Source organism: Abramis brama (genome assembly GCF_963993115.1).
Source record: "Abramis brama genome assembly, chromosome: 23".
Lineage (NCBI taxonomy): Eukaryota > Metazoa > Chordata > Actinopteri > Cypriniformes > Leuciscidae > Abramis > Abramis brama.
The window spans coordinates 10,449,842-10,464,500 of NC_139985.1; the positions used below are offsets into that span (position 1 = coordinate 10,449,842).

Sequence of the window (14,659 nt, forward strand, 5' to 3'; positions counted from 1 at the left end):
AAGATATTTTCAGGGTTCCCACTGTGACAAAAAGACATTGTGAGTTTTTTTAATGCATGAAATGTTTTTAATCCAATTTTACCCAATGTGACATTATAGCCATTTCATCCTTTATTTTATAAAATGGGATGTTTAACAAAACGAATAATTTTCTGTCTCTGTATGGCAAAAATATATATAAAATAAAGCTCAAGTGTGTGTGTGTGTGTGTGTGTGTGTGTGTGTGTGTATATATATATATATATATATATATATATATATATATATATATATATATATATATAATGAAAATTCTCCACCTTTTCTCTCAGTATCGTCATAGTGCACCTTACATGGGACACCCACAGCAAATTACCATCCAGCAACCAGGGTCTGGAACCTTCTACCCAGGACCCAGCCCTGGGGAATACCCCACTCCTTATGGCAAGTACAGACCTCTCTGTAGAGCACACTGCAGTGTGAGTGTGCTTGCGTCACACCCAGCTGGTTCATATTAGCTCCAGGTAGTTTCAGTGTGTGTCTGATTAGCAATGATTAGAAATGACCCCGTTTCCAGAAAGCGATTGACTCCGAGGCTGTTTAGATCTCATGTGAAAGCAGCACACACACAGTGACATGACTCACTTTTTTTTTCCTTCCTTCTTTCTCTTTTCCAACAACAGCTGCCGGGCCGCCATATTACACCGGCCAGCCAGTGTATCCTCCCTCTCCACCCATCATAGTGCCTGCACAACTACCACCTCCACCAGTCAAGCGTGAAAAGAAACCAGTGAGTACCTGAAACATTCCACCTCGTTTTAGAAATGCCGAGTGATCCACTTAGTTTTCAATTCATTTTAGACTGATAAGGCTTGAATTTAATCCCAATGGCCCTAGCTGGCAGACCCAGATTAAATGCGAAAATGCTGTTAAAAGGGATATTCGTCAAGTCTTAGTTTTACCCCGATATTGGCTTTTTGTGTAATTATGTCATGCAAGTCTATTAAATTTCCAGAATTCAAGATGAATAATAAGTATTGAATTGGTCCGGAAAAGAAGTCGATTTGTGTGCCATGAAACTACTGACATATGGTTTTGTTGCATGCTGGGAGGTTGGCATAGCCAAGGTGTTTTATCCCAAGCCAATGTGAGAATTAAGCCAGTTAGAAATTTCACCCATCCTCCTGCAAACATTAGTGTTGGGATTTTAATGATGGGATCTGGAAAATCCTACCACATCCGTGAGTTTGATGCCTTTTTGAAAGATTAGATCAGTAAGCCCCTCCCCTCGAACGCAGATGAGCCAATGGCAGTTGAGTATCAGTTGCACGGGGATCGGAACTCGGACATCTTTAGGTTTCAGCGCCATAGAGAAACTTGGAAGATCTGAAGCTTTCATCGGTTTTATGGTGTTTATGCTACAAAAATGGAAAAACGATGTGCCTGGGCTACTTGTAACATTGATTCCATGTATCCTGAGAGGATGGGCATGTGTATTCATGTATTGAATCACCGTACTATGCGCGCGTTCACCAGTGCGTTTCAAATGTGTGATTTTTGATAAAATTTGAGCGAACAGACCAATTATCTGTGCAATACAACTGAAGCATTCTAAGAATTCCCTAAGAATTCATCCCCAATCCCAATGAAGACGAAAATGTTAATTTTCTGGTTGTCATACTCTCATGAAGTTACAATTAAAGTTAGTGAGTCCATGCTAACGTTCAAACCTAAATAGCTAACTGTTCTCACGTCATGTACAGTTGGTCAAAAACACCCGATGGCTCAAAAACAGCCATCTGCGATCGTGGCGAACATAACATGAGGCTTAAATCCCGCTTACATTGTGATCTGTTAACCCTTGCTTCCAAATTAATCTTGTTACCTGCCATATTTATTTTAAAATCTTTTATATATCCCTCCATGGCATATTTAAGTCCCACTTGAATGCTCCTCGACGAGAGGTGGTCATTCTGTGTCCCAAATTTATTTAAAAAAAAACATCTTGGGACAAGGTTTTTTACACTGACAGCCGTCATTGTAAGACAGTCAGTAACTCTGTTTGTTTGTCCGAAAGAACAACAGTAACTAAGGGGGGCGGGGCTTACCAATTGGCCAATTGGACTTGCTCCTCAGTATATTTGTGTTCTTCTCACCCCATACACTGCTTCAAGATCCCTTCAATCATCCAGTCGATTACTACTCTGAGTTCCTCGTTCACGTTTTAAGGCTAAAAGTGGCCGGGCTTTCTCTGTGGCTGCTCCTACGCGTTGGAATAGTCTTCCTCTCCACATTAGATCTTCCCCTTGCATTTTTATGTTTAAATCCTCTTTGAAGACCTATTTGTATTCTTTGGTTTAATTGAGGGTGGACATTTTTCATTTGTCTTTTTTTGTTTTTTGTCTAGTCTTTTTAATTGGTTTTAATTCTGTTTTATAGTTCTTGTACAGCACTTTGGTTTCAACATCGGATGTTTTTAAATGTGCTTTATAAATCAATAACTAAACTAATTAAATATGTCAGGTCATATCTAAGCATTTTTCGAAGATTGATTTTGAATTCACAAATTTATAAAACATAAATTGAACTCTCAGGATAAAGATGGCAGTGATATATTTCAGTTCTAAAGACCAAACCACAAAGAAACGAAAGTGCTATTAAACATACTAATGTACTTTAAGTGATATATTATATTGTATTATATTATATTTACACAACCTTTTAAAAGTTTGGAGTTGGTGAAACTTTTTAATATTTTTGTTATTCTAAGTTTCTAAATGTAGTAATAAATAAATAAATAATATTGTGACATTTTACTATTTAAAATATGTTTTCTATTTTAATATTCTTTAAAAAGTAATTTATTCCTGTGATGGCAAAGCTGATTTTCTAGCAGTTATTACTCCAGTCTTCAGTGTCACATGATCCTTTATTATTTATTATCTGTTGTTTTGCACCATTGTCCTCCCAGATCCGGATTCGAGACCCCAATCAGGGTGGAAAGGACATCACGGAGGAAATCATGTTTGGAAGCCGGAATCCTACTCCTCCTGCTGGGCACCCAGTCTCCACCTTAACCCCACCTGCAGGACGGCCCTCTTCGACACCAACCCCTCCCACGGGACACCTGTCCTTCACGCCCACCGCTCCACAGGCAAGAAATACAAATTGTTCGTTGCCTCCAGAAACAGGCATCACTTCAAACAGGGCAGGTGTAGTCTAGGCTAAAATTAAATGTAATTTCATAGGAAAGGGAGTTATCAGGTGCCGGAATTTGTTCTTTCTCATTTATTTACACTTGAAGTAATTATCAGTGGAGTGCGGTTCTTGATGCATTTTAACACAAGTTCCTGTGTCATGTGAGTTTTTAACATGTCTTTAATAATTAGCACCACTTTAAGCTCTCACTACTCCTGTCTATTGGGTCCTTGGCTCAGCTGTTTTAAGCTCACCTGTCTAATGCTATTTTCCAGACATGTACAACCACCCACACCCATGGATCAGTTCCAGCTCACACAGTCTGCCCCCAATCTAATCCCTATGAAACACACTGAGAGCGTTAGGCTGTTGGCTGCACCATTATGTTTATGTAAAAAAAAAAAAAAAAAAAAAAACATTAATCAATAAAGCATGTAAATTAAAGGGTAACTAAACCCCTGGTCAGAGCCTGACTCCACCCACTGGCAATATTTGAAAAATGCTAGAAAAGTGGGCAGACCCCAGCAGAGATAGAGGGGACGAACCGTGAGCGGAAGGGCGTGCACCTAAGAGTCCTGCTGTCAGACTGTCTAAAATGGAGAGTTAGCTCACAGGGTCGCAAGACGACGTAAATATGCATCTGATGAGTTTTATCGAGTTGATTTCAATAGCGCGCGCGCTCTGTAGGCATATTCATATTTTGCCGCTATGTGAAAAAATCCAGCAAAATGCGCCGACGCGTTTGTCGACCCCCGATTAACTTTAGCCTAACCATAAATTGTAATTAAAATATATCACTCACATCAAGACGCCGCTGCGGTGGTGGAGTCCATGCAGGAGGAGCAGCGTTTGGCACAGCGTCGCTTTTCAGCGCGAGCTGTGTGGAGAAGCCAATTTTCACCTCTATTGCGTTGGAAAAGCAATTCCGCGTAAAATGCAGGTTTCACACTCACGGTCTTCCAGGCCAAGTGCATGCAAACACTGACGCCTAATTTCCAAGTCTGCAGGAAAGCTATGCAGTCCAGCAGTGCTGTTGCCACTAGCAACACTACACCTACCACTGTACTAAATACAGATAAATCTACGCTAGCTCATCCAAGGGCGTGGTGAGCTCGTACCAAGGGAGGGCGTGGTGAGCTGGAACCTGCTTACGTCACGCAGTACCGCTTACGTCACGCAGTACCGCAACATCCAATAGGAAAATTCAACTGCAGTAGCCACCGTTCAACCTGAAGAGGGCAACACTCAGACGTTTTTACACGATATATTGTAGAATTAAAACACTTTATACCCAAATGTCAAAAAAGTTACTCGAATCAATGAACAGCACTAATAAATTCCCCCATTCTTACAGATCATTAACTAAAAAAAGTTGGTTTAGGGTTTAGTTACCCTTTAATAATAAAAAAAATTAATCGACAAGCAGCTAAATGTTTTGGTAGTGTGAATATCAATGGCTGCAACATTCCACTTCCTCTCGATCATAAAGGGTAACTAAACCCCTGGTCAGAGCCTGACTCCACCCACTGGCAATATTTGAAAAATGCTAGAAAAGTGGGCAGACCCCAGCGGAGACAGAGGGGACGAACCGTGAGCGGGGGGGGGCGTGCACCTGAGAGAGCAGCTGTCAGACTCTCTAAAATGGAGTGACTCACAGGGTCGCAAGACGACGTAAAGTACATGCATCTGATGAGTTTTATCGAGTTGATGTCAATAGTGCGCACTCTCTATAGGCATTTTCATGTTTTGCCGCTATTTGAAAAAATCCAGTAAAATGCGCTGACGCGTTTGTCGACCCCAGAGGATTAACTTTAGCCTAACCATAAATTGTGATTATATATATGATCACTCACATCAAGATGCCGCTGCAGTGGTGGAGTCCTCGCAGGAGGAGCAGCGTTTGGCACTGCGTTGCTTTTCAGCGCGAGCTGTGTGGAGAAGCCCATTTCCACCTCTATTGCGTTGGAAAAGCAATTCCGCGTAAAATGCAGGTTTCACACTCACGGTCTTCCAGGCCAAGTGCATGCAACCACTGGCGCCTAAGCTATGCAGTCCAGCAGTGCTGTTGCCACTAGCAACACTACACCTACTACCACTGTACTAAATACAGATAAATCTACGCTAGCTCATCCAAGGGCGTGGTGGTGAACTCATACCAAGGGAGGGCGTGGTGAGCTGGAACCTGCCTACGTCACGCAGTACCGCTTACGTCACGCAGTACTGCAACATCCAATAGGAAAATTCAACTGCAGTAGCCACCGTTCAACCTTAAGAGGGCAGCACTCAGACGTTTTTACACCATATATTGTAGAATTAAAACACTTTATACCCAAATGTTAAAGTTACTCGAATCAATGAACAGCACTAATAAAGCCCCTTTCTTACAGATCATTAACTAAAAAAAGTTGGTTTAGGGTTTAGTTACCCTTTAACCAGCAGCACTATGAACCTCACAAAAAAAGTACTGTGGCGGTTCACATCAGATGCTAATAGATTTGACATATACCATGGCAATGGTACTACAATGGTTTACACCTAAAAAAACATGGTAACCTCTCTAAAAAGACATGTGATTGCCATTTTCAAAAACATGGTATTTCCATGGTACCTGTACAAACCCCCGCCAAAAACATTAGATTACCTTACAAAAAACCCCCATGGTATTACTATGGTACCTGTCCAGAAAAAAACAAGAGACTATTATGTCTAAAAAACATGGTATTGCCATGGTACCTGTCTACATAAACATGAGATTGCCATGCCCAAAAATATGGTATTACCATACTACCATATGTCCAAAACACCATGGTACCATGATATCTAAAGATCATGGCTTTACCATGGTACATGCCCAAGAAAACCTGATATTACTAAGATGCTATCAAAAAAACATGGTATTGTCATGGTTATACTATGCAAATAAATTATCACTATTTAATCTACTCAGCCCTTACATGTAAATAAAGTGCTTTTGGGCACTTTATGTGTCTTAAGCGTGTGATTCTGGGCCAGAATAAGTTAGACGTTGGACTAGAAGTTATGCCGAAAGTACAAGGTCTAGCTCTGCGGGTTGACTGATGTGTCTGTTTTGTTCTTTCTCTCTTTTTCACCCCAAAGCAGCCAAGCAACTGTCAGACCCCAGAACAAGCGACATATGTAAACCCGCCTCAGAGACTCTCAGAGAGTCCTGCATACATGGATGGCAAACCCAGCTTAGGTATAACTCTACATACAACCTTCCTTTGTGATATGATTTGTCCCTTAAAGGAGTTTTGTTATTTTATTCATGTTTTGACCCTGTTTTTGCTTTTGACCTTATAGATGACAGGCCAAAAATGGAGTCTGGTCCCATAAAGTCTGTATCTCCTGGGCCTAAGCCTTCAGAGTCCTCTTTAGAGAAAAGAGAAGCCCCAAGTCTTCCATTATTAGCCTCTTCTTCTCCAGAGGTGGCTTCCGATGTTTCCTCCCATCCTTCAAGTGGCTGCATTAAACCCACTGCTGCAGGCGAACCAGAATTTATTTCTACTACAACCACTAAGGCTCAGACGCTTCAGGTCATTTGCTGCGAGGAATCTCTTCCTGTAACTTCTCCCAGATTGTCTGCTTCGCCTTCACCGTCCCTCAAAGTGGTAAATGGCCTTGCAGAGTCTCAAACTCCCTTATCAAGCTATGAAGAGCCTGAGGTCCAGGAAGGCCTAAAGATATCATTGTCCGGTGAGGTTCAGTTGCCTACCCAGGGTACGTCATCCACGGAGAAGTCTGGTCAGGAAGTTCCAGTGGCCTTGGAGGAGCTCCAGGCAAAGCACCTCCCTTCTCTAGCTGCACATGTGCCCTTGACCCCAACCGTACAGGCCTCTTCAAGCACCTCTAGCACAACTTCTGTCCTTGCACCACCACCTGGTTTGGCACCACTAGTGCAGTCAGTTGTCCTTGAGGCACCAGAGCAAAACAAGACCTCTGACGATGTCCAACCGAAGGCTCAGGACGCTTCAGAATCACAAACTCAGAATAATTCTAAAAAGTTCACACCATCAGGTATGTGTGCTGACTTGGCTCAGGCAAAATAAAAAGTTCAATGATAAATTGCCAATTTTGTGTCTTTTTTTTTTGTGATAGCCCAAGCTGTTTCTGCTCTACCAAAGTCTTGGAAGAAACCAAATGAAGAAATTCTGATGGTGGAAACACTGCCGAAGGAGAATGAGGTGAGAGAGAGTGTGCATGGAGGTTTGACATCAGTTTTAAGGCCTGTTTACACCAAGGACGATAACTATAGCAATAAAGATACAATTCTAAAAATCGTTCTAAGTATAAAAAAAAATAGCAGTGTCCACACCACAACGATAACTGCACTGAGAAACTGTATCGTTGGATACAGTATTTAACGATACAGTATTTACTGTATCGTTGGTTCTCTATTTAAGAACGATTTTTTTGACCAACATTGACAGCTAATCAGAATCCATCTTGCTTTAAGAGCTTGATTATGCAGCGCACTCTTGCTAGTATAGTTACATTTATAGTTATCATTCTTGGCCTTTATTGTCCTAACAAAAACAAAATGAAATTTCATTACTGAAATAAAAATAATATACAGTATCAGGGGAAACCTAAACTAAAATTAATTTGTGGATTGTATTGTTTTGTTTTGTTTTGTTTTGGAATTTCATGACTCCAAAAATGTTACTTTTTAAATTAGTTTCGGATTTCATTTTATTTTAATTAGTAATGAAAAGAACCCAAAAATCCTAAACTAATTAAACCTCTAATTAACCTCGTATTAAACGTGAAAATGCCACCATGAGTAAACGATACCAGTAAGTGCTTTAACTTTGGCAGCCCTAAAATACTAAAACTAAATCTGAAATAAAAACAAAATAAACAGAAACTAGAAAACTCTGAAAAACATTCTTTAGAAAAAAAAAACTAAAATAAAACTAACAACGATAGAGTGAAAACCACCGAAAACAATTGAATTACTTTAGTTTTTAGTGGTTTTTCATCATTGCTAGTATTGTTTTTAGAATTCTTTCAAGGTTTTCTATTTGTTTATTTAGTTTTTATTTCAGTATACGTTTTGTTGTTAGTTGTAATAACCTGTCCTTAGAAAAGGGATTTTGGAAAATTGACAAAACCCCAGCACACAGCGTAAGACAGACTAATAACATTATTATCATAACCCAAACCGTTATGCAGTCATTCATCTCACATAACACCTCCAGGCCCTTGTGTAATGCTGCTTTTCTTCGCTCCACATCAGGAGGAGACCTCAAAGGAGAGCTCTGCTGAAGATGAGATGGTCTCACCGCTGACCTTAGGGACCTACAGCAGCCCCTTTACAGTGCCTGAGCACCAGGAGAAGCTCTCAGAAGAGAACGGTGAGACTGAAACAGAGCCTTTCAGGAACGGGGTGGAGACAGAGAGCACCGACAGTGGCGTTACGCTCGGGGACAGCAGGGGGTCCATGTGTTCCCCCACTCCACTCATGCAGGAAGGTAAGACTTTGCACAGGACCTGTCTTATTATTTGGTCTTATTTTTAGAGTAAATACCTAAAGTCCCCCTGTGGTGTAAATCAAGCTTTTAATGTTGTTTATGTGTCTATGTGGTGTTTTTAATATTCTTTAAGACAAACTATGTACAAATGCATTAGTCAACAACATTGCTGAGTATTTTCTCCTTAAAACTGTAGTGAACCAACCAAAGACAGTCTCAAAAATGCGGTTTGAAATCGCTGGGGTTTCTGACGTCACAAACTACCTTGTAACCAATCACGTCAACGTGTGATCGTCAACGAGTGGATCTCTGAGCTGGTGCGAGTGAGTGGAGGCGGGGCTAATTTGCATATTCATAGAACCGCGTATACTAAATGAGGCAAGGGTGTAGAGTTACAATCAATCAATTTTAAGGCATGAAGACATTTTTTCAAGGAAAAATTTGGGTGAGCAAAGATAAGTTTTAAGGGATAAAATTATTGACTACAGGGGGACTTTAACAGTTATCTACCTTTCAGTCATTGGAGGTCACATGATTGACATATCGAAGGACTGTTTTAAATAGCCAGTAGTCTTTGGTTTATAGCATAGCCTTGCTATTGCTAGTCAAGTTTTGATTTCAGAGAGTCCTCCAATTTACTATTCTGTATAAATTCTGCAATAAATTAGTCTTGTTAACATAGTTGACCTATATTTTTGCTGTGCTTTTTCCTCACCAGGTCTTGCGCAATCTAATGGAAAGAGACAGTATGACCGGGACTTCCTGTTGGGCTTTCAGTTCATGCTGGCCTGCGTGCAGAAGCCAGAGGGACTGCCTCAAATCAGTGATGTGGTGCTAGACAAGGTGTGTTTTTGGTTATTGTTGTCTTATGTACAATGTAAAAAGTGTTGGAGGCCATGTTGTTTAATTCTAATGTCTTACTTCTTCTTTGATTTGTTTGTAGACAAAACAAATTGCATAATATGCACTTGATAAATAAAACAAAAAAAATATTATATAACGTTGGGAGCTGATCAGCACATTCAAGGCTTTGAACACATCTTTAACCTTTGGTTAAGACTACTTTTAAACATTGGTTGAGCAACTTGTTATTTTGATAGCAGTTTTTAACCCAGCATTCAAATAAATGCATGAATTTGTTTGAACTTTCTATTTATCAAAGAATCCTGAAAAAAGGTATCAGTTTCCACAAAAATATCAAATAGCACAACTGTTTTCAACACTGAACACTGAAAATTCTACTTTACCGTCATAGGAATAAATTACATTTTAAAATATATTAACCCTCTGAGGTCGACAAACGCGCGGGCGCGTTTTGCCGGATTTTCTCCACATTGTAGCACTATAAACTTAAATTACTCCATCATTTATGGTCATACAGAAAAAAGAAATATAAAAAAAGAATCTGTGATATTTCTCCTTTTGTATGTGTCCACTTACAATCAAATCAAAACATTGTGCTTTTGTAAAATAAAGAAAATAAACAGGGTGTGCGTTCTGCCTCTCTGTCGCGGTGAACTTTTTTTTCTTGAGCACGTCTATAAACTGAAACAAAACTCAGCGAATACTTGTCACACATTTATGAGCCATATACCTTTATAAACATTTAAGTGTGTACTTTTAAATAATCGGATTCAAAACGAAAACAAATATTCTCTGTTTACGTAATTTGTATAAAACCAACAAGATGTCCAGCTTCTCAAACGCTTGCTCATTACAGTTAATTTGGCCACGCCTACTCGCGCAAAAGATATTCACATGCAAATCTCCACATGGAACGCGAACGCGCTCGTTACCTCAACAACAAAACACTTCACTTCACTTTTCGTCGAGTTTGAAAGACGTGCCTGAGCTTACATTGGATTTAGGCTACCTCAGAAGAAGAAGAACGCGATCTGAAGACAAGAAAGATAAGGTAAGAAATTCTTACATAGCCTAGTTTGTTATTGTTGCATACATGTCACGTTGCAGTTGAACTGTTGCTAGATATATGGGGAATATTATAATATTTAGACCCGTGTTTACTGTGTTTGTGGATATCTGCTCAAACATAGATATGTTTATGGTAACCATAATGTTTTATATTTGAGCGTGATCGCGTTTGAATGTATCATATTTTGCAAGCGATCGCGTTTGAATGTATCATATTTTGGATGAAAGCAAAACGCACCAAACGGCTTCATGTTTTTATTATTATCTCATTTCATATCATCATAACGGATGGAAACATTTGAAGTAACATGATAATCAATATATTTTTGTCTAGCTTAGTTGTTACTGAAATCTTTTGGAAGATTTATAGGCTGCTATAGGTTATTTATTGTTATTATTATTTTATCCGCACTGCGCATATACCTTATGCCTACAAGGCACAACAAACCTGGTGTTCATTATATTATATATCGTTGGAAACGTGTGTGTGTGTGTGTGTGTGTGTGTATTCTGTGAATTTTAAAAAGGAATTTTAAAAAGCAATTTTAACCAGAAAAATCTAATATTTATTTCCAAAATCGTGCAGGCCTTTCTCTTGATATCAGTATGTTCACTTTTTTTTTTTCAGGTCCCAGATGCCACTGAGGACTTCAACATTCACATGAGTCTCAGTACGTGAACATGGTAAAGTGAAAATATTGGAAATGAAAGGTATGTACAGTGTTTTTAGGAATGGCACAAAGGTCTCTGTCTTTGAAGTGCTTTTTTGGCATTTGTTGTGTATCTTTGGATTATGTTGTGTTGTAAATAAATCCAAACAATTTAAAAGCCATTCTTTTTTAAATCTCCTCATTTACAGTATTGTGCAAGGTTGCTCAGAATGATAGGGGCCTGATAGCTCCTAATAGGGCCGTTAGGGGAGGTTCTTTGTCTTTCTCAGGTGAGAAAAGCTTACATATTAATGAGCTCTCGCATAAGGCTTTTTCACACAAAACACGTTGTAAAATTTTTAAATCAATATATTGTCTTATCTGAATGAGCAGTCAGGGTGATTTTCACATAGTTTTGCAGCAAATATTCTAGGCTACGTCATACAATTTTCAAAAGTCTTGTGAAGAAATAATCAGTATGGGTTTCATGGCCTTATTTCAGTGAGAATTTTTTTTTGTATTTTCAAAAACCACGCATAAATGTCATTATCTCAAAACTACAAACTTTTACATACATGCTGTTGATATATTATTGTAGCAGAGTTTGTGCTGAATACAGTGTAATTAGACTTTAGCCATGAAAATGTCACAAGTAACAGATATAACCAGAAATGTCAGAGCATGTCAGAACACCTCCAGGGCCCAGAAAACAGCTCAGACCTCAGAGGGTTAAAACTAGAAAACAGTTATTACTAAATCGTAATTATTTTATTTAACAATATTACTGTTTTTACCTTATTTCTGATCACATTAATGTAGCATTGGTGAGCATAAGAGACCACTTTCAAAAATGTATGTGTATGTGAAGCAATGTAATGCTTGAATGTTATAGCAAGTTGTTCAGCTAAAGAAAACTAATCATATACTATGCAATTCTTGCTTCATTAAATATACATAACCATACATGCTTTGTTGACATTTTTAATTTGAACACTTTCCACAAATGAACAAGCAGTTAAAAAACGGGTCCCTTGTCCAATGTCTGATCAGTATTATTAAAGCTGCAGTCCATAACCCTCTAGCGGTTAATAAACAGAACTGCATGTGTCTTGCGGAAGAACATTGTAGGCGGAGCTACTTCTCTCAGTTTATGTCTATGACGAGTCACGCAGTTACTGGGCTACTCCGCAGTGGTACTAGTCTAAAATAGTCAGAATATAAACACTTATAGATGCACTGTAGTGATTCAGGATAAGACAAAAACACGGTTTGGAAAACGGATTCATGATGTACTCGCTGCTTTTATCAATTTTGTAAATTTTGAACAAAAAAAAGTTACAGACTGCAGCTTTAACCTCAAAATTATGCAGATAAGAATCCTAACCCAGGTTTTACAACAATGAACCTGACTACTCAGTTTAATGGGGTGATCCTAATAATTTTATGTGTCAAAAGCACATTCTTTGTCTACTTCCTAAAAAAACCTGCAAATACGGACATAACATTTTCCTCTTTTGGTGCTTAAAACGTGAAAAGCACAGTAATGTACAAGTATGTTCCCCTGACTTCTAAACTTAAGCTGAGCTGCACTCTTCAGCCATGAAACTCCCAAGACGTCCTGTTTCCATTAAAATTGCATTATGGTTATGTCATACTTGGCAGTAGGCATCATTTAGCCTAAAGACTATAGAAAATAAATGCCCTGCCCCTGCATAGTCTTAAACTTTAGTCTAATCTGTTGATATGAGAAAGTTAATAGCGAGCTTGTCATTGTCATTTGTTTATACTTTCTCAGTTACTGTTTCCGACAACACTTGTTTCTGTTGTCCTAAACATATGCTCGGTACTTTCAGTTTCCCATTTCAGTTCCTAGATTTTACTCTGCATGCGTACTCGCTCACATCTGTTTCTGGCCGTTCCTGTTCCCTCCATCACAAGATGACTGGAGCATAAATCGTTGAACATGTTGTTGATATATAAATAACAAATGGAGCTAGTCTCCATGGCAAATATTGTTTGCCCATCAGTGCTGTAGGACAAGGAAAGGCTGATCTCAAACCAGTTTCTCACATACTGATCGTGATAAAGATACAGATAGATACAGCTAGTCCAAGATCAGCATAAGCAGGAGGGGAGGGACATCTGGGGTTTCATTCATGTCACAGCTCTGTTTCTCACTGCGCTCCCTGCTGGATAAGTCATGGAAATCATCTCTTCTGTTTCAGATTAACCAAAACAAGCTGCCGCTGAGGTCTGTGGACCCCAGGTTGATTTCCAGAAGCGCTCCCCAGGATTTTACTCCTGCTTTTGCTGACTTCAGCAGGCAGATGCCAGGAGGACGTGGAGCCCCAGTGAGTTATAATAACTCGTATGCTTTATTGCAGACCGAAATACCAAAAATTGTTCTATATAAATATAAGGTTTTCTCACACAAAATATCCTAATCTTTTAACCCCTTCAGGCATGATTGAGTAATTTGGGAGAACAAGTAGCAATTTTGTTGATGAATCTATCCATATCAAGAAACCTCTGATGGATAATATCTGGGTCATGTGTCACCCCAAAATCAAAAGAAAGAATTCATGAATTGCATTTTCCATAAAGTAAATGAAACCTATTTTTAGGGCCATTATGACGTTATTTTCATAACAATTAACCACATCCCAAATTCTAATTACTGCATTAGTGCAAAAAAAAAAAAAAATCCTGTTACTACAATGTGAAATAAAATAATGATATATTATTTAAATGATAAATAATATATCAAATATTATCAAAAATAATATATATATGAATGCCTTTGTTGATTTAATTTTTTTAATTTACTGTAAAAAAATCAACAAAGTATTACAATAAAGAAATAAAATCTAATGAAAATCACTATTTGAGAGTGAGATACAAATACAAACTCAAAAAATTACTTGCACTTAAATTATGTTATACATTAAAATGTGCTTAATTTATGCTAAATATTATATATATTTTTTCTTTTGATTTATAAATAAGATTCACCCGGCTATTTTCTACATTTTAAACTGACACTCTGTACAACACTTTATCCGAAGCTTATGCATGTGCGACGACCCCCTCCACGCAAGATCATTGTAAACGTTTCCGTGATCGATGACGTTCAGCTCAAGAAATCAGAGAACGCCTGGAAACCTGGAATGAAGAGAGAGAGTGTCCCCGAAGACCCAGATGCCCTGAAAACCCAGGTGTGAATTCATGTTCTTTTATTACAATTATCCATGGGTGTAAAACATTCACAGTAAAAGAAGCACTCTGGAGTTTGAACTAGATGATGAGGTTGTCACGTGGATGCTTTTGTTCTTGTCAGGCAGTGGGATTTGTTTGACGCTCTCACGTCCTTTGAGTCCTGTTTTGTCTCTTTAGAAAGCGTGTTTATTT

At 38.7% G+C, this 14,659-nt stretch overlaps 1 protein-coding gene across 3 annotated transcripts in view; it reads left to right on the forward strand.

The window, feature by feature from the left end:
- Nucleotides 1–14,659, forward strand: part of eif4g3a (eukaryotic translation initiation factor 4 gamma, 3a) — a 55,893-nt gene that overhangs the window by 24,152 nt on the left and 17,082 nt on the right. Inside the window, exons 7-16 of one of the 3 annotated variants that reach the window (XM_084101821.1) lie at nt 312–423; nt 663–769; nt 2,942–3,133; nt 6,295–6,394; nt 6,499–7,212; nt 7,294–7,379; nt 8,435–8,669; nt 9,388–9,512; nt 13,477–13,602; nt 14,317–14,466. In XM_084101821.1, coding sequence (XP_083957947.1) covers nt 312–423; nt 663–769; nt 2,942–3,133; nt 6,295–6,394; nt 6,499–7,212; nt 7,294–7,379; nt 8,435–8,669; nt 9,388–9,512; nt 13,477–13,602; nt 14,317–14,466 — 1,947 coding nt within the window. The remainder of the gene's footprint in view (nt 1–311; nt 424–662; nt 770–2,941; nt 3,134–6,294; nt 6,395–6,498; nt 7,213–7,293; nt 7,380–8,434; nt 8,670–9,387; nt 9,513–13,476; nt 13,603–14,316; nt 14,467–14,659) is intronic. The other 2 variants (XM_084101822.1, XM_084101823.1) reach the window with 2 other exon arrangements.